General features: G+C 40.7%; 2 protein-coding genes and 1 long non-coding RNA gene across 4 annotated transcripts in view; 2 read left to right on the forward strand and 1 right to left on the reverse strand.

Moving 5' to 3' along the window:
- LOC133554576 (differentially expressed in FDCP 6 homolog) overlaps positions 1 to 9,418 on the forward strand; it is a 31,523-nt gene extending 22,105 nt beyond the window's left edge. The window contains exons 6-11 of the mRNA XM_061903500.1: positions 2,972 to 3,080; positions 3,166 to 3,464; positions 3,530 to 3,696; positions 4,049 to 4,247; positions 7,705 to 7,795; positions 8,862 to 9,418. Coding sequence (XP_061759484.1) covers positions 2,972 to 3,080; positions 3,166 to 3,464; positions 3,530 to 3,696; positions 4,049 to 4,247; positions 7,705 to 7,795; positions 8,862 to 9,055 — 1,059 coding nt within the window. The 3' untranslated portion in view covers positions 9,056 to 9,418. The remainder of the gene's footprint in view (positions 1 to 2,971; positions 3,081 to 3,165; positions 3,465 to 3,529; positions 3,697 to 4,048; positions 4,248 to 7,704; positions 7,796 to 8,861) is intronic.
- The window catches only part of LOC133554578 (uncharacterized), a 28,791-nt gene extending 14,882 nt beyond the window's left edge, over positions 1 to 13,909 (reverse strand). The window contains exons 1-2 of one of the 2 annotated variants that reach the window (XR_009807149.1): positions 13,596 to 13,909; positions 11,033 to 11,156 (exon numbers count right to left, since the gene is read on the reverse strand). This is a non-coding gene — a long non-coding RNA (uncharacterized LOC133554578). The remainder of the gene's footprint in view (positions 1 to 11,032; positions 11,157 to 13,595) is intronic. The other variant, XR_009807150.1, reaches the window with a different exon arrangement.
- On the forward strand, positions 13,477 to 27,065 carry ppardb (peroxisome proliferator-activated receptor delta b). The gene is made up of 8 exons (XM_061903501.1): positions 13,477 to 13,865; positions 22,792 to 23,148; positions 23,235 to 23,386; positions 23,468 to 23,606; positions 24,558 to 24,760; positions 24,937 to 25,143; positions 25,246 to 25,489; positions 25,563 to 27,065. Exons 2-8 carry the CDS (start codon positions 22,809 to 22,811, stop codon positions 25,808 to 25,810), a joined length of 1,533 nt encoding a protein of 510 aa, XP_061759485.1. The 5' UTR covers positions 13,477 to 13,865; positions 22,792 to 22,808; the 3' UTR covers positions 25,811 to 27,065.
- Positions 27,066 to 27,465: the final 400 nt, after the last annotated feature.

Genomic DNA, 27,465 nt, shown 5'->3' on the forward strand with positions numbered 1-27,465 from the left:
TTGGCACCTGGCCACACCTGGTGTCAATCAGCTCGCTCCTATTTTTACCTGCTTTTGTCCTCCAGTCAGTGCTGGATTATTGTCATGTATCGTCGCTCCTGTTGTGTCATTGCAGCATAGCGGTAAGCTATAATTTGGTAGCAGTTTGTAGCTTACTGTCTTTTGTGCCAGGCTTTCAGTTTGTCTTTGTACAATATGTAACGACTTCCGTTTTCCTGCTCACTACCCGCTATCTTCTACGCTAGGTCATTTTTGTTTTTGCTAGCTTCCATGCTAAGCTCCTTTTGTTTTCTAGCTCTCATGCTAGCTCTTTAAGTTTGTTATCCGCCTCATGCGCGCTTTTTGTTAGAACCCTTTTGTTTGCTCTTGCTTTTGTGTTTTAATTAAATCATGTTTTCCCATTCAATGCCCGCCTCCTTCTCTTGTATCTTGGGGTTCTTCACAAACTAACTCTGACAGAATAATCCAGCCAAATTCGAACCCCGCAGAGTTGTCTATGGCAGAGAGGCTTAATTTAGCATGAAAACAAATGGCTAATTAAAAGAAAAGTTTGGCCGCTTTTCAAGCCGTATCCCACCCCCCCCTGTTGACTGTGGGCCTATCTGGGGACGTCTGGGATCCGTCCTTTGAGGGGGGGGGGGTTAGGAGTAGCTGTGCAGCTAAGACACAGCTACTCCTCACACAAGTGGGTCTACAACAGACGCAACCACCATTTCCGGTGGGTCTGCAACAGACTGCGCCATCATCTCCGGTGGGTATGAAACCTACGGCGCCACCACGCACTCAGGTGGGTCTGCAACCTATGACGCCACCACAAACTCCGGGGGGCCAGCAGACGCCACCACGCACTCCAGTGGGCCAGCAGACGCCACCACGCACTCCGGTGGGCCAGCAGACGTCACCACGCACTCCGGTGAGCCAGCAGACGCCACCCCGCACTCCTGTAGGCCAGCAGACGCCCCACCACACACTCCGGTGCGCCAGCAGACGCCCCACCACACACTCCGGTGGGCCAGCAGACTCCACCACGCACTCCGGTGGGCCAGCAGGCGCCACCTCGCACTCCGGTGGGCCAGCAGCAGGGAGCGCCACCATCTTCTCCGGTGGGCCAGCAGCAGGGGGCGCCACCATCTTCTCCGGTGGCCCCAGCAACAGGGGGCGCCACCATCCTCTCCGGTGGGCCAGGAGCAGGGGGCGCCACCATCCTCTCCGGTGGGCCAGGAGCAGGGGGCGCCACCATCCTCTCCGGTGGGCCAGCAGCAGGGGGCGCCACCATCCTCTCCGGTGGGCCAGGAGCAGGGGGCACCACCATCCTCTCCGATGGGCCAGCAGCAGGGGGCGCCACCACCATTCTGTCTGGTGGGCCAAGGGGAGGGGGCGCCACCACCATTCTGTCCGGTGGGCCAACAGGAGGGGGCGCCACTACCATTCTGTCCGGTGGGCCAGCAGGAGGTGGTGCCACCACCATCCTGTCCGGTGGGCCAGCAGAGGGCGCCACCATACTCTTGTCAGCCACAGAGGTGGTCGTTTCATGGGTGACCGCTTCGCAAATGGCAGCGGCGTTCTATTCGCCGTCGCCACCTGACTCTTCCCCGCTGGGTGCGGGGACACTTGGCCTGGCGGCCCACCGCCTTGTCCTCCCTCCACCCTCCCTTGACTTTGGACTGTTTTTTGGGGGGGAGGGGGGTTGTTTTCTAGAATGTCTGGTATCCGCTATGGGAGGGAGGGCTACTGTCAGGCTGGCCCCTGACAGTTTGTGTGTGTTTTAGTTTCTCCTCTGTGTGTAGTATTTCCTGTCTTTTTTTCCTTTCAGCGCTCTTATTTTGTCTGTTTCCTGTCAGCGCTCTTATTTTGTCTGTTTCTTGTTTTTTTCCCTGAGTGCTGTTTACCCTCAGCTGCGACTGATTGGCACTTGGCCACACCTGGAATCAATCAGCCCGCTCCTATTTTTACCTGCTTTTGTCCTCCAGTCAGTGCTGGATTATTGTCATGTTTCGTCGCTCCTGTCGTGTCATTGCAGCGTAGCGGTAAGCTATATTTTGGTAGCAGTTTGTAGCTTACTGTCTTTTGTTCCCTGCTTTCAGTTTGTCTTTGTACAACACGTAACGACTTCTGTTTTCCTGCTCACTACCCGCTAGCTTCCACGCTAGGTCATTTTTGTTTTTGCTAGCTTCCATGCTAAGCTCCTTTTGTTTTCTAGCTCACATGCTAGCTCTTTAAGTTTGTTATCCGCCTCGTGCACGCTTTTTGTTAGTACCCTTTTGTTTGTTCTTGTTCTTGCATTTTAATTAAATCATGTTTTCCCATTCAATGCCTGCCTCCTTCTCTGCATCTTGGGGTTTGTCACAAGCCAACTCTGACAAAATTAACACCTCGTTTTAACTTCAAATGCGTTTCTCTGGTAAGGGGGTACTTGGTTGGAAAAAGTATTTGACAGGAAGTACTTCACTGAAAGACAGTTTCGATAGTCAGAGAGGGGAGATGGCAAAAGAGTTGAATTTGGCTTTAAAGAAAGGTATTGCATCCCAAATTTCATAAAAAAATAATGACAAGTGAAAGGATGTAACTGATATGTAACTGATAAAGATGTAACTACCTAAAACAGAGCTGTGGGGAACACCATTATTAACAATTCCCCTATTTAGCTCAAACCAGAAAATAAGTTGTTTCACAAAAATTCGGAGTATTATAACCTTTTTTAGACAAGGATGATAATCATTTTAGAGACGGTCGTCTGCAGTCAGCTACAAGGCATATGTACTAAATACTCTTAACAACCATTCACATTCACACACTGCCTCTGACAGGGAATCAGTTTCATGCTGGCTGTGTGAAGGTCAGCTGTATCAACCAAAGCGCCATCAGTGACCTAGTTTGCCTTGATCCACACACACATTATTGGAATATGACAACATATTATCCTGCTATATTGTTTTAAAATGATTAGTGATGTTGCATTTCTTGTTAAAAGGTGCTTCCAGACCGTGACGGTAAAAGATGCATGTTTTGTCTAAAAACCCTCTCTAAAACTTACGAGATGAGTGCATCAGACACCAAGCAGAGGCAAGAATGGACAACAGGTCAGAAGAAATTAAATGATCAACCACAAAAGTGTAAAAACAAAACAAAAACAAACACTTAGGTTTATATGTTATCTTCCCACAGCCATCCAGACAGCAATCAGGCTTCATGTGGAGGGGAAGAAGTCCCTCCATAAAGATTTGAAGCTGAAGAGGCGTGAGCAGCGGGAGCAGCGAGAGAAGAGAAGGCAGGCCAAAGAGGAGGAACTGCAGAGATTGCGGGCCCTTCAGGAGGAACGCGAGCGTAAGCTGGAGGAGCTGGAGCTCCTGAGGGAGGCGCATAGGCAGACACAGGCCCTCCTCGAGCAGGACGAAGAGAGGAGGCGGCGGCAGCATGAGCAGCTCCAACAGGCCTTGGAAGTCCAGCTCCGGGAGGCTGAGGAGGTGAGAGTGGAGGTGAAAGCAGCATCCATGAAAAGAAGAAGACTTATTGTTGGTTGTGTATAAAGGCGCGAGTCAGCATGCAGGCAGAGATGGCTCTGAAAGAGGAGGAGGCAGAAAGGCAGAGGAAGAGGATCCACGAGCTGGAGGAGATGCAGAAGTGTTTGGAGGAGGCGCTGCAGCAGGAGATTAAAGCCAGGATGGATGAAGAGGCTTTCCGCTACGCTCAGGCTGGGTAAAGTTACCATTGATACACAGCAGCACCCATTAGGCCAAATTATTTAAAACAGAAAGTATGTTCAATTGTGATGCTCTGTGTGACACACTGTTGTCCATTTTGTGCTGACGTGTTTGCTGGGCAGCAAATGTTTCAAATGAGAAGAGATCATGTTGCGTTATCTTCCTGAGGAAGCAGACCTGCTAGCAGAGGAAGTCACCGCCATTCAGATCTTTTGTGTGCACAGCCAATCATGCAGTGATAAAACACACGGACCTGAATCGGTCCCTCGTCCAATCCTTCTTAAAGATCTGTCTTTAAGCTCAACCATGTGCCTTAAAAGATTTGGAATGTTCTACGCTGGGTGCAGGCTTCTTGCAGACGAAGAGGAGAAAATGAAGGCGCTGATGAACCTACGTGAGGAGCAGGAAGAATATATTCTGAAGACTCAGAGGGAGAAGCAGGAGCTCAAGCAGGAAATGGAAGCCAAGTCGCAGGCCCTGGAGGAGGCCCAGAGACAGTTGGAGGAGGTCAGAGCCAACCGGCACAGGGTAGACCAGGATGTGGTGGTAAGCAAAAAATGTCTTCATAAATAAGAAAATGCAATCATCTATTTTACCTCAATATAAAAGCTAAAAAATATTTTATAATAAACTCGCGTAGTTTGATATAATGTTACAAATCCTCTGTCGCTGCTATGACGACTCAACTTAGTGGACCTGCCTGGACATCTTCCGTGTTTTCTTAATATTGTACAATCTGTGTCAATGTTACTGTTCAGAGCTGTGTGCAAGCATGTCAAACAATGTTTATATTAAGAGATGATTTAGCATTTCCAACATACCTTAAACATTTTGAAATACATACACTGTAACCAAAAAATTGGTATTAATGTATAAACCCCGTTTCCATATGAGTTGGGAAATTGTGTTAGATGTAAATATAAACGGAATACATCCATCCATCCATCCATTTTCTACCGCTTATTCCCTTTCGGGGTCGCGGGGGGTGCTGGCGCCTATGATTTGCAAATCCTTTCCAACCCATATTCAGTTGAATGCACTACAACGACAAGATATTTGATGTTCAAACTCATAATCTTTTTTTTTTTGCAAATAATAATTAACTTAGAATTTTATGGCTGCAACATGTGCCAAAGTAGTTGGGAAAGAGCATGTTCACCACTGTGTTGCATCACCTTTTCTTTTAACAACACTCCATAAACGTTTGGGAACTGAGAAAACTAATTGTTGAAGCTTTGAAAGTGGAATTATTTCTCATTCTTGTTTTATGTAGAGCTTTAGTCGTTCAACAGTCCGGGGTCTCCGCTGTCGTATTTTACGCTTCATAATGCGCCACACATTTTCGATGGGAGACAGGTCTGGACTGCAGGCGGGCCAGGAAAGTACCCGCACTCTTTTACTACGAAACCACGTTGTTGTAACACATGGCTAGGCATTGTCTTGCTGAAATAAGCAGGGGCGCCATGATAACGTTGCTTGGATGACAACATATGTTGCTCCAAAACCTGTATGGACCATTCAGCATTAATGGTGCCTTCACAGATGTGTAAGTTACCCATGCCTTGAGCACTAATACACTCCCATACCATCACAGATGCTGGCTTTTCAACTTTGCGCCTATAACAATCCAGATGGTTCTTTTCCTCTTTGCTCCGGAGGACACCACGTCCACAGTTTCCAAATATAATGTAAAATGTGGACTCGTCAGACCACAGAACACTTTTCCACTTTGCATCAGTCCATCTTAGATGAGCTCGGGCCCAGCGAAACCAGCGGCGTTTCTGGATGTTGTTGATAAATGGGTTTTGCTTTGCATAGTAGAGTTTTAACTTGCACTTACAGATGTAGCAACCAACTGTAGTTACTGACAGTGGTTTTATGAAGTGTTCCTGAGCCCATGTAGTGATATCCTTTACACACTGATGTGGGTTTTTGATGCAGTACCGCCTGAGGGATCAAAGGTCCGTAATATTATCGCTTACGTGTAGTGATTTCTCCAGATTCTCTGAACGTTTTGATGTTTTTACGGACCGTAGATGGTAAAATCCCTAAATTCCTTGCAATAGCTCGTTGAGAAATGTTGTTCTAAAACTGTTTGACAATTTGCTTACAAATTGGTGACCCTCGCCCCATCCTTGTTTGTGAATTACTTAGCATTTCATGGAAGCTGCTTTTATACCCAATCATGGCACCCACCTGATCCCAATTAACCTGCACACCTGAGGGATGTTCCAAATAAGAAATGATGAGCATTCCTCAACTTTATTTGTATTTATTGCCACCTTTCCAAACTTCTTTGTCACGTGTTGCTTGCATCAAACGTTAATCAGTTTTAACATTAAATATGTTGTCTTTGTAGCATATTCAACTGAATATGGGTTGAAAATGATTTGCAAATCATAGTATTATGTTTATATTTACATCTACCACAATTTCCCAACTCATATGGAAACGGGGTTTGAAAAATATATAACTATTTTCCAAAGTTGACAATGTAAGCATTTAGATTGTACGAAACAGTTTCAAATGATGAAAAAAAGACTTTTCAAACAATAACATACGTTTAAAAGTAATACATTAATTTAATGACATAACTACAATATAAGACGACATAAATAATCAATTACTCCTGTTGGAATGCAGTGTTGATTTTATCCATCAACCACCTCAATATTTTTTTTGTTGACTACCTTTTTTGTATGTTGAACAGTTTTACCTTAAAATAGCAAAATTTTAGTCTTTGGCTGCAGGGGCACTGATGGGAATTTGTGAACCAGGGGTACCAACCTGTCAGCAAAATATTTCAACTCATTGAGTTCTTTCCGACGAGACAATGAGATGTGGCCTGCGTTAGCTCCTGTTGAATGTGTTAATAACCAAATGTTGTTGGAGCTAAAACAATTGAACGTGTTACAGTGGCTGTATTTCCTTGTCTACAAATGGGAGAGTTGTAGAATTACATGGTGATCACTTGTTTATTTTCTTTTAATTCTCACCCTGTAGCAGTAGTATTAGTAGTGGTAGTAGTAATTGTGTGACTGTCATAGTAGTCAGTTTTCTGATCACTTCTACAGGCACAGAGGGACCTACCAGTTTGGAAAGTTGCCTGTCGTTCATAATCATTATTAAAGGAAATAAAACAAATTAATTTTTTTTCTATGCATTCTTACTTGTAAATAATCTGAAATTAAAGTCTGCTTACAATGGAGTCAATGGGAGGTCCTCTACTCCTCCCATAAAGACCTCTAAATAACATCCAACAATACAACATTTACATTTTGTGACTTGAATATAAACCAGTGATATTGTTATTATAAGCGTGACCACAGACTAACTATTTTTAGCGGCGTATTGTCACAGACAGCCCACTTTTAATGGCTGCTGTATTGACGTCATGAACTGGTAAGCTGTTTTCTTGACTCAGGGCTGGTGAAAGTTTATTCTAGATCATAAATAATGCCTCTCACCTTGATACAGTAGTGAAAGGATGAGGACATAATCCCGACAAGTTAATGATTTTTGGCATCCAACTTAGACCCGGCAATGGCAAAAAGGACAAGAAAAAACGTTCAGTTTCAACCTCTTGTTTTATTTGCGAGGATTATGAGTAATTTTTCATCTAAATGGGAATATATCAACATCTCATCAATCGGTATCTTAGTGACAGCAGAAATTGTACAGTAGGCGGTGTTTTATTATGTTTGTTGGCTCTCATGATGTATGTAGTGAGCACTGAGTAGTAATCGGTGATGTTGTCGAAGGAAAAAGTGAACGTAAATTGCTTAAATTGAGCAAAATACGTACTGTAAATAATATATGATACTGTGAACGTGCCGCTCACTGCATTACATATATACTGACAGTGTGTATACGAAACCTTGATAGAGGATGGACAGATCTGTATCCCTGTGAATCTGAAGGGGACATGTCCCCCTTTTCCCAATGCCATTTGCGGCCATGGTTGGTTGACAAACTACCAAGGTTTGCTTTGACCCTCTCACAGGCTGCTCAGAAGAAACTTCGCCAAGCGAGCACCAACGTCAAACACTGGAATGTCCAGATGAACAGACTGATGCGACCTATTGGACCAGGCGGTAAATCTCCCACAATGCATTCCTACATGCAATCAGTGCCTTTTTCAAGATGTACAAAATGTGTTGATCCACGGTTTTATTTTGGTTTCTGGATGAAAAAAAAATTCATGTGTTGTTGTTTGTCAAGCAACTTTCCTCCGTGAGTGTTTTGCAGATAATTTGAAAGATAAAATTTGTCAGCTATTTTCCAAGCATGTACATCTTGACTCACCTAAGAAGTAGGGGTGTCCTGATCCAATATTGGTATCTGACTTTTTTACCGATACCAGTTGATATCAGCTTTCAGCTAAAATCTACCATGTAAGTGCTCCAATACAAACAGTCCTGCATTGTGTGTTCTTGTGCAAAGCTGGACAGCCTGTTAATATCTAAATGTCCTCCAATAAGCACACAAGGATGGTCTTTTCTTGTATTTTGGTAAAGTATTTTAAAAAAGGTAAACATGGTAGACTATAGGCTACTAGAGGTAGCTACACAACAGCTAAGCACACAGTAACACACAAGGTATATGTAATACGGGTCCTGAATTGAACAATATTGCAGTCTAAATGACCACATTTTTTAATATAAAAAAGTATCAAATATTGTAAGTTGCATATTACTTACAGATACAAAGTCTCCAAGATAAAAGCTTATCAGAAAGTATCCAGTAACAAATGTGTCTGCGTCATTCAACTTACTGTGTCATAAGTTTATCTTGATGAATTATTGTGGCCAAACAGTGACACGAAAGTAAAATGACCCCTTCTCTTCAACTTAAACACTACATAAGACAATTCCATCCTTAATATTCAATAGGCTAGTGTTTTTATTACCTACCGTTGTTCCCAAAGTAGTTATACTTTATTAGGCCTTTTCTAACATTTCACACTACAAAATGATAGAATAATGTATGATTTGTGCTGATATAGTAGTATTGAATCAATTTCTATATTGGCCAATACTCAAGAGTGTAATATTGATATTGTATTTGAAGTGACAAAGTTGTATCAGGACACCCTTAATTAGAAGTGTCATTATTTCTTGCAGGTGATATAAACATTACATTCTGTGTCATTGTCCCTAGAAAAAAGACCATTGTTGGGAAGTTCCTTGTCAACTTTCCAGATTCCAACCCAGAGAGACCCGGGACTGCATCTCAGAAGGATATCCGGTTCGGAGGATCGAGACGAGGAGTGTAAAGAAAATGTGGACGGACCCGGGTGTGATTTAAAGAGACACAACTCCCACACTTCTAATGGAAAAATGGATATCCCTTAAGAGAACAACTCATACTAGACAGTGTCATCTCAAATTTCCAATTCCGATGTAGAAACTAAAATGACTGTAATAGATTGCTCACCAATTGTAAAAATATACTGACCTCTTTTTTTTTTTTGGGGAAAGTGTTTTAAAATGTTTTAACAATAAACTGCGTTTGTTTGACCACCGATGTTTGACTGTGTGGGACAGGAAACGCCTCAGTGCCTTGTACAAATGAAATGGTGAGCAATTTATCTGTGATGTAAAAATGCTGACATGTACAACTGAAGCCAATTATGCATATCAATATTTCCTATTGAATGTATGTGTGGTGTTTGATTTAACATGTAAAATAAAAAATGAGGAGATGTTTGATTTTAAGTCGTGGACAACACAGTCATTATTTTCACTTTTACGTCAACATGACAAAAATATGTGGAAAAGCAGAGCTGGGATATATGTTAAAATAGTGAAACAATAATAGTTGGATTAACATAAAATATCTTATTGGATGTCATCGACAGTATCTTTATGCATCAAGTGATACCATTTAATTACTTTTTTGATTCCGTGGGGTATGTGTGTGCAACAAAACATGAATGTATACCTTTATTTAAACACAAATATTATAACACCATCAAAAAACAATCAATAATACAATATAACTGTGTATAATAGTCGATTCTGGACATTCCCACATATTGTTTCATTTGGAAGATTAATAGTTTCCTGTTCGCTGTGGTGTAGGTTATAGAATGAATGGATGGTCATTCATCCTTTTTGTAGTTCAGTGGCACAGTTAGACAATGCTTCCATTAATCATTCTTTATCATGCTATTCATTAGTGGCCTAAATGTGTACTGCAGTAGGTTTAGTACGTCAACTGTTAGTAATACTCCTGAGGCTAAGCAAAATAAAAGTTGCATTTTTTTTTTTAAATAAATATTGTTTTTGTAATGTCCTTTTCAGTATCTATTATCTTATTTTCTGTTATGATAAGAAGAACAAAGATGTTTTTGTAATTATTAAATAAACTAAACAAATAACTAAAAATAAGATTATTTTCAACAATAAAGCAGTTATTTGTAACTAAGTAACAAAGGACTGACAAACCAATGGGAAAAATCACATAACCTTTTGGCAGTGGCAATGATGATGCATGACACAATATGCTTTTTTGCATCTTGATCACTGGGGGCCACATTGCAGTTATGGCTGCTCTCAGAGGGCCGCTTGTAAATGACTATAGATGTACCAGGATTCACCTCATGATATTATTACACATTTGCATATGCATTGGATCATGGAATATACTTTCAAACATTCTCTGTAGCTCACTCACCAGAATTTTACCGTATAATTTACTGTGTTTTTAATTTTTACATTTTTTACAGCTTATTACTATAAATGGTACCATAAAAATGTACTAATCAATCAAAGCAACTGAGCGTTCAGTTTGTTACTGTTTATTGTTGTTTTTACAGTGTATTACTCCATGTGGTAAAACAGTACCACCATTTTTACAGTAAAATTCCCGTGACCGAGCATTTTTTTTTTTTTTACCATAAAACGTATTGTTATTTTTACAGTGCACAGTTTATTGGATAACTCGCTCTGGCATCACAAGTGATTTTTTATTTTGACAAAAAAATTTTTGGAATACATGACAATATATTGTTAGAACTACTTTCCAACCTACATTACTTTATTGACATTAACAACATTATCATTACAGAGTCATACATACGTACTTCCAACCTAAATGAAAATAGGTAAGTGCCCATGTTCACCACTGAAGACATTGGAAATATTTGTTGTTTTAAATATATTCATATAATAACTGTATGTTACCAAAACCACCCCAACTACCCTGCTCAGTTGCGTTGTGCTTAGAATGTCCGCCCTGAGATCGGTAGTTTGTGAGTTCAAACTCCGGCTGAGTCATACCAAAGACTCGGCAAAAATTATAAAAAAGATAAAAATGGGACCCATTACCTGCTTGGCACTCAGCATCAAGGGTTGGAATTGGGGGTTAAATCACCAAAATGATTCCCGAGCACGGCCACCGCTGCTGCTCACTGCTCTCCTCACCTCCCAGGGGATGGAACAAGTGGATGAGCTAAAAGCAAAGGGTAATTTCAACACACTTTAACTGTAACTAATGAGTTAACACATGAAATAAATCCGGCAATAATGCACAGAACTGTAGAAGTCGCATTAAACTTAACATTTTCTGATAGAAACACTCAAAAAAATTAGATATAATATTATTTATGTATTTAATATTTTTTTACTTACTTATGGTATATTTGCTTATTTATGATCAATTTATTCACTGTTATGTTAGAAACAGAGATCAAGGAAGAAGGAAAAAGGAAATGGAATAAGACTTCTATGATATGAAAAGGGGGAGGATTATGATTCCTGAGCGCAACCACCACTGCTGCTCACAACTCCCCTCACCCCCCAGGGGGTGGAACAAGGGGATGGGTCAAATGCAGAAAGTAATTTCACCACACCTTGTGTGTGTGTGCCTATCAGTGGTACTTTAACTTTAACTTCAACTAATTAAATACATCTGGCAATAATGCACAGAACTGTAGAAGTCGCATTAGACTTTACATTTTCTGAGAGAAACATTCAAAAAAATTAGATAATGATTATTTATGTATTTAGTATTTGTTTACTTACTTATGGTAAATGTGTTCATATATTTTTTTATGTATTCACTGTTCTGTTACAAACAGAAAACAAAAAACAAGGAAAAACGGAAAACTTATTTGATATTAAAAGGGGTAGGATTAAATTCCCCGAGCACGGCCACCGCTGCTGCTCACTGCTCCCCTCACTTCAAAGGGGGTGGAACAAGGGGATGTGTCAAATGCAGAGAGTAATTTCACCACACCTCGTGTGAATGTGACCATCAGTGATACTTTAACTTTAACAAAATATCGATTAAACTCTTGTGTTCAGACAAGGGAGGTTTTTAGGGCACGTCTGACCTGTAGGAGGCCACGGCTTTCCCGCTTAGGCTGCTGCCCCCGCGACCTGTCCTCGGCTAAGCGGAAGAAGATGGATGGATGGATGGACCCCCAATCTCTATGTTCAAAAACTTGTGCCCAAACATATGCTGGGAGACATATATTTTATTAGATTGGGCAAACATTACATACTCTACGGTACAAACATTCACATACTGTACATATACATTCACTGTACAAACAAACATACATATACTGTACATATACATTTTCTGTACAAACATTCATATACACATTCTGTTCATATACAAGTACATATTTATACATAAACTCATGCACATAATAACGTTTCATCAAACATATATCAACGTTGTTGCCCTAGAGTAAACTGCGTAACACATGGCATATTGACAAAGCTTAACCCATTGTTACTATAACAATCTACAAGATTAATATAGGTTGCCTCTCTCTCTTCCCCTCCATCTTTCGGTATTCCTTTTTTTATTTTTTTATTATTTCATTTTTTTTTTTATATTATCTCTCTAGCTATCATTATGTATATGTATTGTTGCATTTGAACAACTGTATTTTTGAAAATAGAGGTAAACTATTGGTATTGTTCATGATCAATAGCGCTTTTTCTACTGGTATTTGTATTGCTCCAGTTTTGGTGTAAAAATGCTCATTGTCATATTTCATTAACTGCTTATTTGCTATCACTTTTACGATCATATTTGTACATATCGTATGTGCTGGTGTTGTTCTATTGTTGTTGTTGTTGTTTTTGTTGTTATTGTTGTTTTTGCTGTTGTTGTTTTTGTCTCTCTGTCTAATCCCCCTCTTATCCCCACAATTTCCCCCTCTGTCTTCCTTTTTTTCTCTTTCTATCCCCTCTTGCTCCGGCCCGGCTGCACCAAATGATAATATAAATACATTTATAAAGTTAAATTCAAATAAGGCAACAAGAGAAGTATCCTACTCTTTTGTAAAGTAAATCTGAACAGCCGATATGGGCATCTACATCAACTATATGATTTGCCTGAGAAGCTGGACAGGACAAAAAAAAAAAAAAAAAGATTGGACAAAGTAATTCCCATCACTCCGCCTTGGGGAGCAGGCTGGAGTTGTTACTGTTGTAAAGTGATTTGTTTTTTTAAATAAAGCTTTGTTCTTTTTCCATCCATCCATCCATCCATTTCCTACCGCTTATTCCCTTTTGGGGTCGCGGGGGGCGCTGGCGCCTATCTCAGCTACAATCGGGCGGAAGGCGGGGTACATCCTGGACAAGTCGCCACCTGTTCTTTTTCCACAAATGGCAAATGCATTGCAGTATCTCAAGGGGGTATTGAACGTTTAAATGTAGTATCACCGCATATGTGTGACAATTTCTCAGCGCCAAATAAGTGCGTGTTTATTTGCTGGGTTGTTGCAGCAGCGGTGTGCTGACATGTGACGTCACGTGGTGGGTGGGATTTAAACATGGGGGGTACACCGAGCAAAACTGGGAAACAACAAGAAGTCAGTCGGTTCGGGATTATCGGTAAACTCAGTTGACCGACACGGACGAAAATGCGTACCTTGGAAGGTGTACGCGCGCTCGTTTCTCCCCTCTTTCGACTCTATGCGGCCCTTTTCAGCACGGAGGCCCGAGTCCATGTTGAGTTTGTGCGAGCCCTGTGACGTTAGCTTGTGCGGCTAGCTGGCGACTTCAAACAACTTGTCAACAGCGGATCGATCGGCGGTGCAACTCTGGGACTGTTTTCGACACTTGCTCGCTGGAGCACGGCCACGCTTTGTCGGTGCGTCTACGGATTGTGAACCTCCAGCACTTTTTTTTCCCCGGCGAGGTAAAGTGGCGTCGGTGTGTTTGTTAAAGGCACACACACACACACATCTATAGGGGAATGTGGGTCAGCCAGGCTAACATAGTTGTGTCCATCAAGGTTAGGCGCTAACTAGCTTAGTTAGCATGTCGTGCCAATCCTCTTCGACGGCCTCTTGACAGACCCTAAAGCCCTCGTACCTGCTCCTACCATTGTTTATTTTTTTGATTACTATTGCTTTAACTTATTATCCCCCGTAAAAATGTGCTCGCCCAAAGGCAATACCTATAGGTATACAATCTGATACAGATACAGTCTGGTGTGCAGAGATTATGTAATTTCACCTATTTGTGTTAAAAATATTTGATGCAAACCAGTAATTATAATCTGCAAATAAAGTGCTGGTGCTGTCTAGAGCTCGGCAGAGTAACCGTGTAATACTCTTCCATATCAGTAGGTGTCAGCAGGTAGGTAATTGCTTTGTAAACTTCGTATCTACTGTATTTTTCGGACTATAAATCGCAGTTTTTTTTCATAGTTTGGCCGGGGGTGCAATTTATACTCAGGAGCGACTTATGTGTGAAATTATTAACACATTACCGTAAAATATCAAATAATATTATTTAGCTCATTCACGTAAGAGACTAGACGTATAATATTTCATCGGATTTAGCGATTAGAAGTGACAGATTGTTTGGTAAATGTATAGCATGTTCTATATGTTATAGTTATTTGAATGACTCTTACCATAATATGTTACGTTAACATACCAGGCACCTTCTCAGTTGGTTATTTATGCGTCATATAACGTACATTTATTCAGCCTGTTGTTCACTATTCTTAATTATTTTAAATTGCCTTTCAAATGTCTATTCTTTGTGTTGGGTTTAATCAAATACATTTCCCCCAAAAATGCGACTTAATCTCCAGTGCGACTTATATATGTTTTTTTCCTTTTTCATTATGCATTTTCGGCAGGTCCGACTTATACTCCGGAGCGATTTATACTCCCAAAAATACGGTAATAACCTGACTATCACCAGATCCTTGTAGTTCGCGACTCCTCGCTGCGTGTCGCCATTGTAGTTTGAGTCTAACAGTCGCTTTGGCGCTACGTCACATCTATGAAATCCCGCCCAGCGATCCTGATTGGATCATTTTTTTTTGCTATCTTGAAGGAGTTTGCATTGCCCTTCGAGCCCAGATCCTTGTGTGGGTGGAGCTCAGCGGACTACAAGGATCTGGCGAGAGTCAAGTTAGTATCTAATGCTTAAACCAAAAATAAACAAAAGGCAAGTGCCCCTAAAAAGAGCATTGAAGCTTAGGAATGGCTATGGAAAACAAAATTAAACTGAAATGGCTACAAAGTAAATAAAACCAGAATGCTGGACGACAGCAAAGACTTTTGGCGTTCACCAAGTACATCCCTATATGACATGACAATCAACAATTTCCACACAAAGAAGGATAGCGTCCGCACAACTGAAATAGTCTTGACTGCTAAAACAAAGCAGGTGCGGGGAATAGCGCTCAAAGGAAGACATTAAGCTGCTACAGGAAAATACCAACAAAACAGGAAATGCCCCCAAAATAGGAGCCCAAGACACTACATACAGGAAAACCCCAAAAAACTCCCAAAAAGTGACGGCAAGATGTGACAGGTCGTGACACTTACTTTGAGACAAAAGCTATAGTGATGCATGGTTGGTTATGGATTGAATTCATATTCAACAATTGCAACAATTACTTTTTATTGTCAATATCAACTACCATGTTTAAATGTTTTTTGTTTTCAGCTGGTGGTGTGCTTCCGCATTTTTTCAATGATCAAAAATGTGCCTTGGGTCCAAAAAGGTTGAAAAACACTGACCTAGATTCAAATTTATGCGAGCGTGTGTGATTTCAACTAATTGTAGCGAAGGAACTAGCCAACACATACTTTTCATCATGTTTCGTTCATTTCTAGTAAGCTGACAATGGCTGTTTTCCTGGTCAGAGCCAACGCTAAAATGCTATGTAGACTGTTCGATTCCACTAGGGGGCTTCCTGGAAAGTATTGTCCTCACCCACTTATAGAATTGCCCACCCTTTTCTCCTTTGGCCCCCCCCACCTGAGATCAACACAGCTTAGTGTGTACATAGTGCATGCACCCTGTCCCTTTGTACACAGTGCACAAAATAATACAGATGGCCCTTCACTCTTGTCATAGACTGCGTTTACAAGGTTTTAAAGATAGCAGAGAACACACAGAACTTCTCAGCATTCATCCTTTTGCTTTCTGGGAATCTGTACTTGTTTTTGTAATATATTTGCTGGCAAGTGTGTGTGCACCTCACTTGGTAACCGTTAATGTAATGCATCTATGCTTGCTTCTATTGTCACAGTAGTAGAACCGACATTTGAAATTTGTTCTTGTAATCAGCAGTTAGCAGTTTCGAGAATGGAGGCCAATAGTAGTAAGGTTGGAATATTCCGATTAGGAGTGTTGACTTTTTATCAACATATCAAACTATTGAATTTTACAACCTTCTGATATGGTAATTGATAAACTCCACCACTTATTGTTTTTAAATCGTTGTATTTTACTCTTAGGTACATTGTATATTGTTACACTATTAAATATTGAAACTGACACATCTGCTGTCTATGATAGGACCAATTTTTTAGGTCTCAATTTTTTTCTATTAGAAGAAAATATGTTGTGCCCCACTCTCTGTCGTGACTATAAATAGTATAATTTGTTTGTCTATACACATTGTATCCTTATTGACATTAAAGGGGAACTTCACTTTCTTATAGAATTTTCCTGTAATTCACAATCCTAACTCGTAAATAAAAGTCTGCTTATATTTCGTCTATTCCAACCGAAAAGTTGGCACACTTTTACAGCCAACTTTGACCCGGAAATGGTGAAAAAGACACAAAAAGATGCTTCGTTCCACCCCCGTTTTTTCTTTGCGAGGATTATGAGTCATTTTGATCTAAACAGAAATGTGTTCAAATTTTAACAGGAGGCATCAGATAAAGAGCAGACATTGTACAGTAAGTGATGTTTTATTACGTTTGTTGGCTCTCATGGTGTCTACAGTATGTAGTAAAATGATGTTGCTGAAGGAAAATGCGAACGTCTTGAAATTACTGCTTTGCCATATGCTTATAATAACCACAATTTGTCTATTACATGTTATTATGAGTGTGCCTTTTACTACATTACATATATACTTAGTGTGTATATAAAACATTGATGGAAGTGTTTGGTTGTTTTTTTCATGGTTTTATAGGCAGAATAGAGTGATTCTCATAGGCTACATTGTAAGCAGATTTATTTACTAGTTAGAATACATTTTAAAAAAAAAGTGTGCTGGCCTTACATAGGGATTGTGAATTTTAGGCAAACTTCTCGGAAAAAGTGCAGTTTCCCTTTTAAGAAAACAACACCAATCTTTTCTCCTCTCCCGCCGTAGTCACAGTTAAGCCGAGTGCTACATGCGCTTCGTCATATTGTATTGTAGCTGGAGCCTATTCCAGCTGCACGTGGGCGCAAGGGTGGGTACACCCTGGACAAGACGTCAGCTCATTGCAGGCCCAACACCGATAAAAAACAACCATTCACACACTCATTCACACACTATGGCCAATTTACTGTTGCCAATCAACCTATCCCAAGGTGCTTGTCTTTAGAAGTGGGAGGATCCGAAGTCATCGGACCTTCTCGCTGTGAGGCACAAGCACTAACCACTGTGCTGCCTCTCGTCATGTTGTAGAAAGGCAAAAAAGCATCTTCCCCAAGGTCACACGCGCTCCTACCGGCATTGCACCGTGCCCTCCCACGGGGGGCAACCCCACTATTTGAGTAGGACTGGGTTATACACACAACACCAAGTATCGCAATGCCTTTTAAACACAACTTCATCCCGTAAGCCACATGAACTTTGCTCCTCACGCAAGTCACAGAAGTAGAAATAAAGTTGCTACCACGGTACACAAAAACCGAGGTATCACTGTAATAATATTATGACAATAAAATAATAAGGTTAGAATAGAATAGAATGCCCTTTATTGTCACTATACACAGGTACAATAAAATTAAAAGCAACTCCAGTATCAGTGCAACTGTCTACAAATATGCAAAACATAGGAAGGAAATAAAATAAAAATAAGAAAAAGAGCAGACATTGTACAGTAAGTGATATTTTATTACATTTGTTGGCTCTCATGGTGTCTACAGTATGTAATTAAGTGATGTTGCTGAAGGAAAATGCAAACATCGTGAAATTACTGCAGTTCCATATGCTTATAATAAGCAACATTTGTAATTATTACATGTTATTATGAATGTGCCTTTTACTACATTACACATATACTTACAGTGTGTATATAAAACATTGATGGAAGTGTTTGGTTGTTTTTTTCATGGTTTTATAGGCAGAATAGAGTGATTCCCATAGGCTACATTGTAAGCAGATTTATTTACTAGTTAGAATACATTAGAAGAAAAAACGTGTGCTGACCTTACATAAATGATAAATGATAAATGGGTTGTACTTGTATAGCGCTTTTCTACCTTCAAGGTACTCAAAGCGCTTTGACACTACTTCCACATTTACCCATTCACACACACATTCACACACTGATGGAGGGAGCTGCCATGCAAGGCGCCAACCAGTACCCATCAGGAGCAAGGGTGAAGTGTCTTGCTCAGGACACAACGGACGTGACGAGGTTGGTTCTAGGTGGGATTTGAACCAGTGACCCTCGGGTTGCGCACGGCCACTCTCCCACTGCGCCACGCCGTCCCATAGGGATTGTTAATTTTAGGCAACCTTCTCAAAAAAGTGCAGTTCCCCTGAAAGCAACTCCAGTATTAGTGCAACAGTCTACAAATATGCAAAACATATTGCAAAAGGAGGTAAAGTGCACTGTCCAGTTATGAGAACGAATGTTCTGAATGTCTTGTTTAAAGGCCTACTGAAATGAGATTTTCTTATTTAAACGGGGATAGCAGGTCCATTATATGTGTCATACTTGATCATTTCCCGTTATTGCCATATTTTTGCTGAAATGATTTAGTAGAGAACATTGATGATAAAGATCTCAACTTTTGGTTGCTAATAAAAAAGCCTTGCCTGTACCGGAAGTAGGACACGATGTGCGCGTGACGTCACGGGTTGTGTAGCTCCTCACATTGTTTACAATCATAGCCACCAGCAGCGAGAGCGATTCCGACCAAGAAAGCGACAATTTCCCCATTAATTTGAGTGAGGATGAAAGATTCGTGGATGAGGATAGTGAGAGTGAAGGACTAGAAAAGAAAGAAAAAAATAGGCGAGGGTAGTGGGAGCTTTTCAGATGTTATTAGACACATTTACTAGGATAATTCTGGAAAAGCCCTTATCTGCTTATTGTGTTACTAGTGTTTTCGTGAGATTATATGATACCTGAAAGTCGGAGGGGTGTGGCCACGGGTGTGGTGACCGCCAGTGTCTCCGGTGGGAGGAGGTAAGAGAGTCCGCAGCTGCAGGAGGACGCAAGCTCCGCTCATGTCTACGGTAAGAGCCGACTTATTACCACAATTTTCTCACCGAAACCTGCCGGTTGACATGCGGTCGGGAACCCTGTTCCATAGTAAAGCTTCACCTTCGGGAATGTAAACAAGGAAACACCGGCTGTGTTTATGTTGCTAAAGGCAGCTGCAATACACCGCTTCCCACCTACATCTTTTTGTTTTTGACTTCTCCATTATTAATTGAACAAATTGCAAAAGATTCAGCATCACAGATGTCCAGAATACTGTGTAATTTTGCGATTAAAGCAGACGACTTTTAGCCGTGAGCGGTGCTGGAAGAACATGTCCGCTACAACCGGTGACGTCACGCGCATGCATCATCATACGTGTCATCATTACGCGACGTTTTCAACAGGATACTTCGCGGGGAAATTTAAAATTGCAATTTAGTAAACTAAACCGGCCGTATTGGCATGTGTTGCAATGTTAAGATTTCATCATTGGTCGGTAGTAGTGGGTTTCAGTAGGCCTTTAAATATTATACTGTATACATACAGTATATACAGAAGCATTCAGACTGGGTGGAAAGTAAAAATTGCACACAGAGAGGTGCTAAGCTATAAAATCAGTGCCTATGAAAGTTCTTCAAAGAGTTACAAGCTAAAATAGTTGTAATACAGCTAAAATTAAAAGTGAAGTTGAAATCAGGGCTGCAGCCTGCAGCTATTACTTATTTTAGTAATCGAGTCATTGAATAAAACAAACTTATATCATCAATGTGCATTTTATAGAAAATTGTTTAAACAATTTTTCGACTTGCCATTAACTTTATCCTTTTTTCTAATGAATGCACATCATCAACATTACACATTTTACACACACACATCTCAGTGATAGTTTTTGATGATTTCCGTCTTGAATGTAGGATCATCCGCTTCTTCCCAGGACTGTCCTTTGCGCTCACTTTCTTCATTGCCGGGCACAGCTTGATCCCAATAACTTGTGAGCTGAGGCACTTGTACGCTGAGGTACCACTGACTGTATACAATCACTAGATATTGTCAAACATAGCATATCCCATAGCAACAACATACAGTATTGAATAACTTTATTTGATTAAGACAATGCATATTGATCAACATATGAGCAAAGCATCACAGTAAATATGCCAGAAATAGCTGCAATAGCTAAATTTAATCTGTTGTAACTAAGGCAGGCACCATAAAAACACACATTTACAGACAAATATAACACACATTTACAGACAATATCAAAAACATGGACCTGGGGATAGGTTGATTGGCAACACTAAATTGGCCCAAGTGTGTGAATGTGAGTGTGAATGTTGTCTGTCTATCTGTGTTGGCCTGCGATAAGGTGGCGACTTGTCCAGGATGTACCCCGCCTTCTGCCCGAATGCAGGTGAGATAGGCTCCAGCACCCCTTGCGACCCTAAAAGGGACAAGCGGTAGAAAATGGATGGATGGATGGATCATAAATACATCTAATTATGACTTACAATAAATATTGACAATAAAACAATCAATTTATAGGATTAACAGCTGTATCATGATACAGCTTGAAACCTTATATTTACCTCTTATAGAACACCTAATAAACAATCAAATAATCGTTAGTCTTAATAAAAAGTTAATTTTGAAGAACAAATAAAGCTTGTGGAGGGTATTTGGTGAGGATCTCTCGATGCTAAAAATTGCACGATATGCCCTCAACAACAACAACAACACAAATCCATTACACACCGTATTTTTCTAAAGAAAGCTGTCAAAAGTAACTGAACAGGTTTTTCAGTTTATTTGTAAGTTCATAGACACATTGACAAAATGGTCACTGCAAACTTGAGCGTGTTTAGACTAGGCTTTCACTTGAAAAGAGCGGCAGGTTCAGCAGCTGTCATTTTTTTCTTTTTGTTGTTTCTGTAACCTTTTTTTTTACCTGTATAATAAACTATCTTAAGAACTCTACAACTTTTTCCAAAATAGTACTTATTTGATGGAGTCCCACATGTGAGAACAGTGCATACATGTGGCATTTTCACTCTGATTTCACTTGCAGCTGGCTGTGAAGACACTTTTCCCCCAGGGAAAAAAGTTGTTGAAACAACCTGCTGCTGGAGTCGACTCAAGATTGAGTTACAGTTGCAGTGAACACTTTGTCAATATCCGTATGAACTTGAGATAAACTATAAAATTCTGTTTTATTTTGTGTACTTTTCTTGTTCGCTATATCAGGGATGTCAAACATGTTCAATCCGGCCCGCGAGATGAGTTTGTTAAGTGTAAAATTCAGCTACATTTTTAAATTAAAGAAACTGCTGTTCTAAATGTGTCCATTGGATGTTGCAATACTATTTTGGTTAGGTAAGTAAATAGTTTATACCAGGGCGAGCAAGTATACAAAGCAAGAGGTACGTGGTAAAGCCGGGCTGCAACACCTCCCCCTCGACCCAACGTAAAACAAACAATTGGTGATCCCACTTAAAATGCTGCATGAGACACTGCACAGTGATATAGTTGTTTGAAAATTATTGTCTTCTATGCAAAGTTAAAGAAAGTGAACAGTGTGTGATATACTGCAATACTATCACTCTTTTAAGTTTGTATTTTTGGTTTGTTGAAATTGTTCACTCATTGACAATCTTTTATTTTTCTATCGATACACAGTGATGCCTCAAAGGCAGGGAGTAAATCAACCCTTTTGAATAGTTTCAACCTCAGTTTGTATGGTTTGGTCAGTCAGCACAGGATTAATATGTGGAAGTGACAAAAGAGGTAGTTGATACAAAGTTTTTATTTAAGCTTTATTTAGTTTTTGTGCAATCCTGGATAGGCTGTGACTTAAGTTTAATTGCTTTGTAGATACACGTAGATTAAGTGTAATTCATTGTGGTCTTTGTGGTTTTTAAAACTGAACCAATTTTTTCCTTTAGAATTTTCAATTAACTTTAAGTGTTTTGTCAAGAAGATTATTTGTGATATGTACATTTTCAGAAAGTGCTTGTTCTATTTTGGGCCAATGTAAAACAAAGAAAACAATCTGAGGTTATCAAAGTTGCATTTCTAAGTTTTTATGCCATGATTTTACCTGTCCGGCCCACGTGGGAATAGATTTTCCTCCATGCAGCCCCTGAGCTAATATGAGTTTGACACCCCTGCTCTATATACTTGCATATAAGCAGTTTTTTTCAGAATACTTGTACATGGAATGGATTTATGCGTTCTTTTTAAGCGCTTTAAGAACTTAAGTATTTCTTAAACCAACCCAGCAGTACTGTTACTGAATTGTTGAGCATTTTGGAAAGTTACACTTTAGTATAAGTTTTTACAAAAGTGCAATAGTCAACACCATTACGTGTATAAGCAGTTTAATGTCATTCTTGAGAAAGAACTACATTAACTTTGAAATTTCCATTTGTCAACCAGTGGGCTATGATGGCAACATGACAGGAACTTCGTCAGCTTCAACAGGAACCATGGAAGAGTTACAACAGACTGGTTCTGAGCAGCACGACAGGGTCAACGGCTACTGTCAGCCCAAATCCCCTCAGGATACGGCTGATGTTAGGTGGCCGGCGTCAGGTGGGGAGTCGCGGGGTTCAGACAGCTGCGGGGCTGCGAGTGCGTCGGATCAAACGGACCTAGAAGACTTGAAAGCCAATGAGAGTGAAGACAGGGAGGACAGAGAGGAGGAGGACGCATCTGGTCAGAAAGGGGACCAGGAGAGAAAAGAAGGTCCAGATGAAGAAAACAATCACAGCAGTGCAGCATCCAGCTACACGGGTGAGACCTTTTTTTTTTTTCTCAAGCTCTTGTTACATTCTCCGTGGACATGTTGAGCCTCACTATTGATGCTTTCTTCTAAGCAGACCTTTCCCACACACCTTCTCCCTCGCTGTCAGAGCAGCTGCGTCTTGGTCGAGAAGACAGCATAGGCGCTGGCATTAGTGTAGAGTGTAAGGTCTGTGGAGACAAGGCCTCTGGCTTCCACTATGGTGTGCATGCCTGTGAGGGTTGTAAGGTAATGTATTTTACTCCAAATCTCAAAAGTATGACTGCTGTGTGCCCCTCTTACTGTAATATTGTTATTTGGTCCAACCAGGGCTTTTTTCGACGAACCGTGCGAATGAAATTGGAATATGAGCGCTGCGAGCGTTCCTGCAAGATTCAGAAAAAGAATCGCAACAAGTGCCAATATTGTCGTTTCCAGAAGTGCCTATCTTTGGGAATGTCTCATGATGGTGAGTAAGATATGTCTTCTACTCTCTCACTCTGTTTTACACTCATCTGACCTGCAGCCTGCTGATAACCCTCACATTTTGTTTTTGTACTAGTTTTCCCAAAACCTTGCTGTCGTCAGCTTTGACCCATGGAGTAACTGTAATTACTGTAATCATTAAGAATAGCCCTTAGAACAAGTAGTATTCACACCATCATTTATACTGTACCCATTTCCTGCAAACGGTAAAATTTAGTTCATTATTCAATAAATATAAAGAAATGTCACAGAATGTCCGTAGGTGAAATATATTATTTTTATTCATGACAGAAGTTCCTGCACAAAGTTTAAAACACTTTTTTCCTAATCCCACAAACTGTGATACAAATTTCCCTTTATGGGATTAATCAGTTTCATAAATTCAAGCATTAAACCACTATAACCTTAACTTCTGGTTTTGAAAATACCTTGGGGAGAAAGTGTAAATGACTAGGTCATATAGAGGGTCCACAGATTTACACATATAAAACCAACAGGGCCTGTCAAACGGCTTTTTTCACGTGAGTTAATTCCTCTTCCTGTTACACACCTCAGTAACCTGAAGAAATGAAGCCAGGACACCAAACAAACCTGGTCTAGAAGATGTCTAAAATGTTGGGCAAGTTAGCAAGAAACAGAGGAGAAGTTCTGATGCTGCGTTTAGAATAACTGTTATCAATGAAGCAAGGTAATCAAACAGACTATTCAGAAATATGACAGTAAGAGGTACGTAGTAGTTACTCAATGGGGTCGTCTGGAGTAAGTAACACATCGTTTGGTTCACACTCTTTGGAAAAATGGGTCATCTGTGATGTCCATCAATATACAGTACAAGTCAGGTAATTCAGAAGAGCCTTTAAAAAAGACTTAATTCAGGCTTTTCCAAACTTCTAGAATAAAATGGCAATGTGCTTGAATCTGTGTGTTTGCTCAGCAATCCGATATGGTCGCATGCCTGAGGCTGAGAGGAAGAAACTGGTGGCCGGCCTGCTTGCTGAGGAGCTAAACGTCGGAAAACCGGGTGGCTCGGACTTGAAAACTTTGGCCAAACAAGTCAACACAGCGTACTTGAAGAACCTTAGTATGACCAAGAAGAGGGCCCGCAGCATTCTGATGGGAAAAACCAGCAGCACATCGGTACTTTCACTTTTTTTTGCTCTTTACCAATATATTTATATCACATGATCTCACAATCATATCCTTTGCAGAGAAAACACTATATGAATTTAACTCTGATATACTTAAGTCACCTTCTATAGCAGTGTGGATTGAATGTCCTCTGAAAATAAGTCTCACTGATGTCCTGCCCTTAGCCATTTGTGATCTACGATGTGGACACACTGTGGCAGGCTGAAAGTGGTTTGGTATGGAGCCAGTTAGTTCCAGGCGCTCCCCTGACCAAGGAGATCGGGGTCCACGTGTTCTACCGCTGCCAGTGCACTACAGTGGAGACGGTGCGAGAGCTCACCGAGTTTGCCAAGAGCATTCCAGGGTTTGTCGACCTCTACCTTAACGACCAGGTGAGTTGTCCTCACCTTGGGCTGCTCCACACTGCCCAGGGTTTATGTACAGCCTTTGGGAGAAAGAACATCATTGCAATGCGCATGTGTGCTCCTCTTTAGGTAACGTTGCTGAAGTATGGCGTTCACGAGGCTATTTTTGCGATGCTGCCGTCCCTCATGAACAAAGATGGACTCTTGGTGGCCAACGGTAAAGGTTTTGTGACCAGAGAATTCCTGCGCAGCTTACGAAAGCCTTTCAGTGAGATCATGGAACCCAAGTTTGAGTTTGCTGTCAAGTTTAACGCTCTGGAGCTTGACGACAGTGACCTGGCCCTCTTTGTTGCTGCCATTATCCTCTGTGGAGGTAAAAGGGAAGCGACTTCTCATCACAAATATTTGCTCCCATGTTTACTCAACTGCGACACATGTCTCTCCAGATCGCCCCGGCTTAATGAACGTGAAGCAGGTGGAGCAGAGTCAGGACAACATCCTCCAGGCCTTGGACCTCCACCTGCAAGCAAACCACTCTGACTGTGTCTACCTCTTCCCCAAGCTGCTGCAGAAAATGGCCGACCTGCGCCAGCTTGTTACCGAGAATGCTCAGCTTGTCCAAAAGATCAAAAAGACAGAGTCGGAGACTTCGCTCCACCCTCTACTACAGGAGATCTACAAAGACATGTATTAGGCATCTTCAGCACAAACTGCTTTCGCAATACTGTTACAGACTGAATGCATGCTTGTAACAATACACTGTGTTCAGTACAAACACTGTTCCACATAATGTCATGTGCATATTTGTCATCATCGTCAGTACCATAAGCACACAATGTCATTTGTGATCGTGTGATGAGCATCTGGAATGATTTGCTGCAAGTCCTTCTTTTCCACAAACGTCACATAACTGAGAATGGTATGTTTTCTTACCGAAGCTGCTCCCGTTTCAACCTCCGAGCAGTGCTGAGCTGATAGTAGTGTTTTTAGTGAGCTTCCCTCTCACTTTGTCTCAGCGGTTTGCTGGAAAGGGGAAACCTTTCATGTTAACATATGCTGTGCTGCAAAAGAAAACCATCAGTTTGGATGTCAACAGTTCTCCGTTTTTGGTCAAAGCAAAATATGCACAGGTTGCTTTTGTTTACATCATCATTAATCAGTGGCCTCTATCTTTGCCGCAAAGTAGGCAGGATACAGCTGCGTGGAGCTCCCTTTAAATGCAGATCTGTGCAATAAGATATCCATCTGTCAGTTGACATTCAAGTTATTTTGGTTTTATTTCAAATCCTTCCATTCTAATGCGAAACACCTGCTTCAACCAGCCTGTTTGGAATAGTGGCGCTATACATGATCCTCTCAAGTAGAAGGGACAGTCATTGTTTTTAGATAGACATGTAAATTATCACCAACTGACATTTTATGTGTCTTTTTTTTAGTTTACTCATTGTAATTATGTCCATTTGTAATTATGAATTATATTTGTAAAACATGAACTATCACGTCATCTGTACGTATTGGGCTGTATGTATTATTTCTATTCGGTTCACCAAATATACCTTTAAATATGCCTACCAACTCTTCCTGGGTGAGGGATTTCACCTCATACATGGAATATCCTTTAGATTTTTACTTATGAAACCAGAGCAGTATTCCACAAACAGACTCGGCTTTAAAAACCTCAAGCTTTCTTTTGTAGACGGATTTGTCTTTTAGCTGTAATTGAATGTTGCAAGTGTTTCTCATTTGCTCTTGGCCTTCTTTTCGTTATCCATATGTTCCACCCTCATTCATCTTAATCTACCTCTATTGTATGACAATATCTCATTGGATGATATCCACACTTGCCTTAAATCTTTTTAAATGGTTTACAAGCATTTTCTTAATATTGGCTGTTGTGGACAGGAATCGAATAAGAAAGAGAACACCTGAAATAAAGAAAAGAGAAGTTGCACAGTTTATTATCTTTGTAAGAGGTCGGATGCAGAGTCCTGAGCGGTCGGTCTGTAGGTGTCTGGCCAAAGGTGGATTACCAACACATATGCAAATGAGTTACATTAATAAATATCAAAAGGAGACTCATTTCACCAGGAGCTGTGGTGTTTAAGTAAAACAGTTAAAACAAAAGAAGACAATGCATTGGTGAGAAAAACCTGCATGAGGGTACTTCTCAATAACTAAGAAGTACTCTGGGAGGTGAGAAAAACCCTCGTGAGGGTTTTTCTCACCTCCCAGGGTACTTCTCAGGTATTTTTTGGTCAAGATCCCACTGGGGGACAATATTTCTTTCACGCTATACTCTTAAGTTGAATTGCTATTGAGAACTTGATAATGAAAATATATTTTACAAAT

Source organism: Nerophis ophidion, linkage group LG06 (genome assembly GCF_033978795.1).
Source record: "Nerophis ophidion isolate RoL-2023_Sa linkage group LG06, RoL_Noph_v1.0, whole genome shotgun sequence".
NCBI classification, from domain to species: Eukaryota; Metazoa; Chordata; class Actinopteri; order Syngnathiformes; family Syngnathidae; genus Nerophis; species Nerophis ophidion.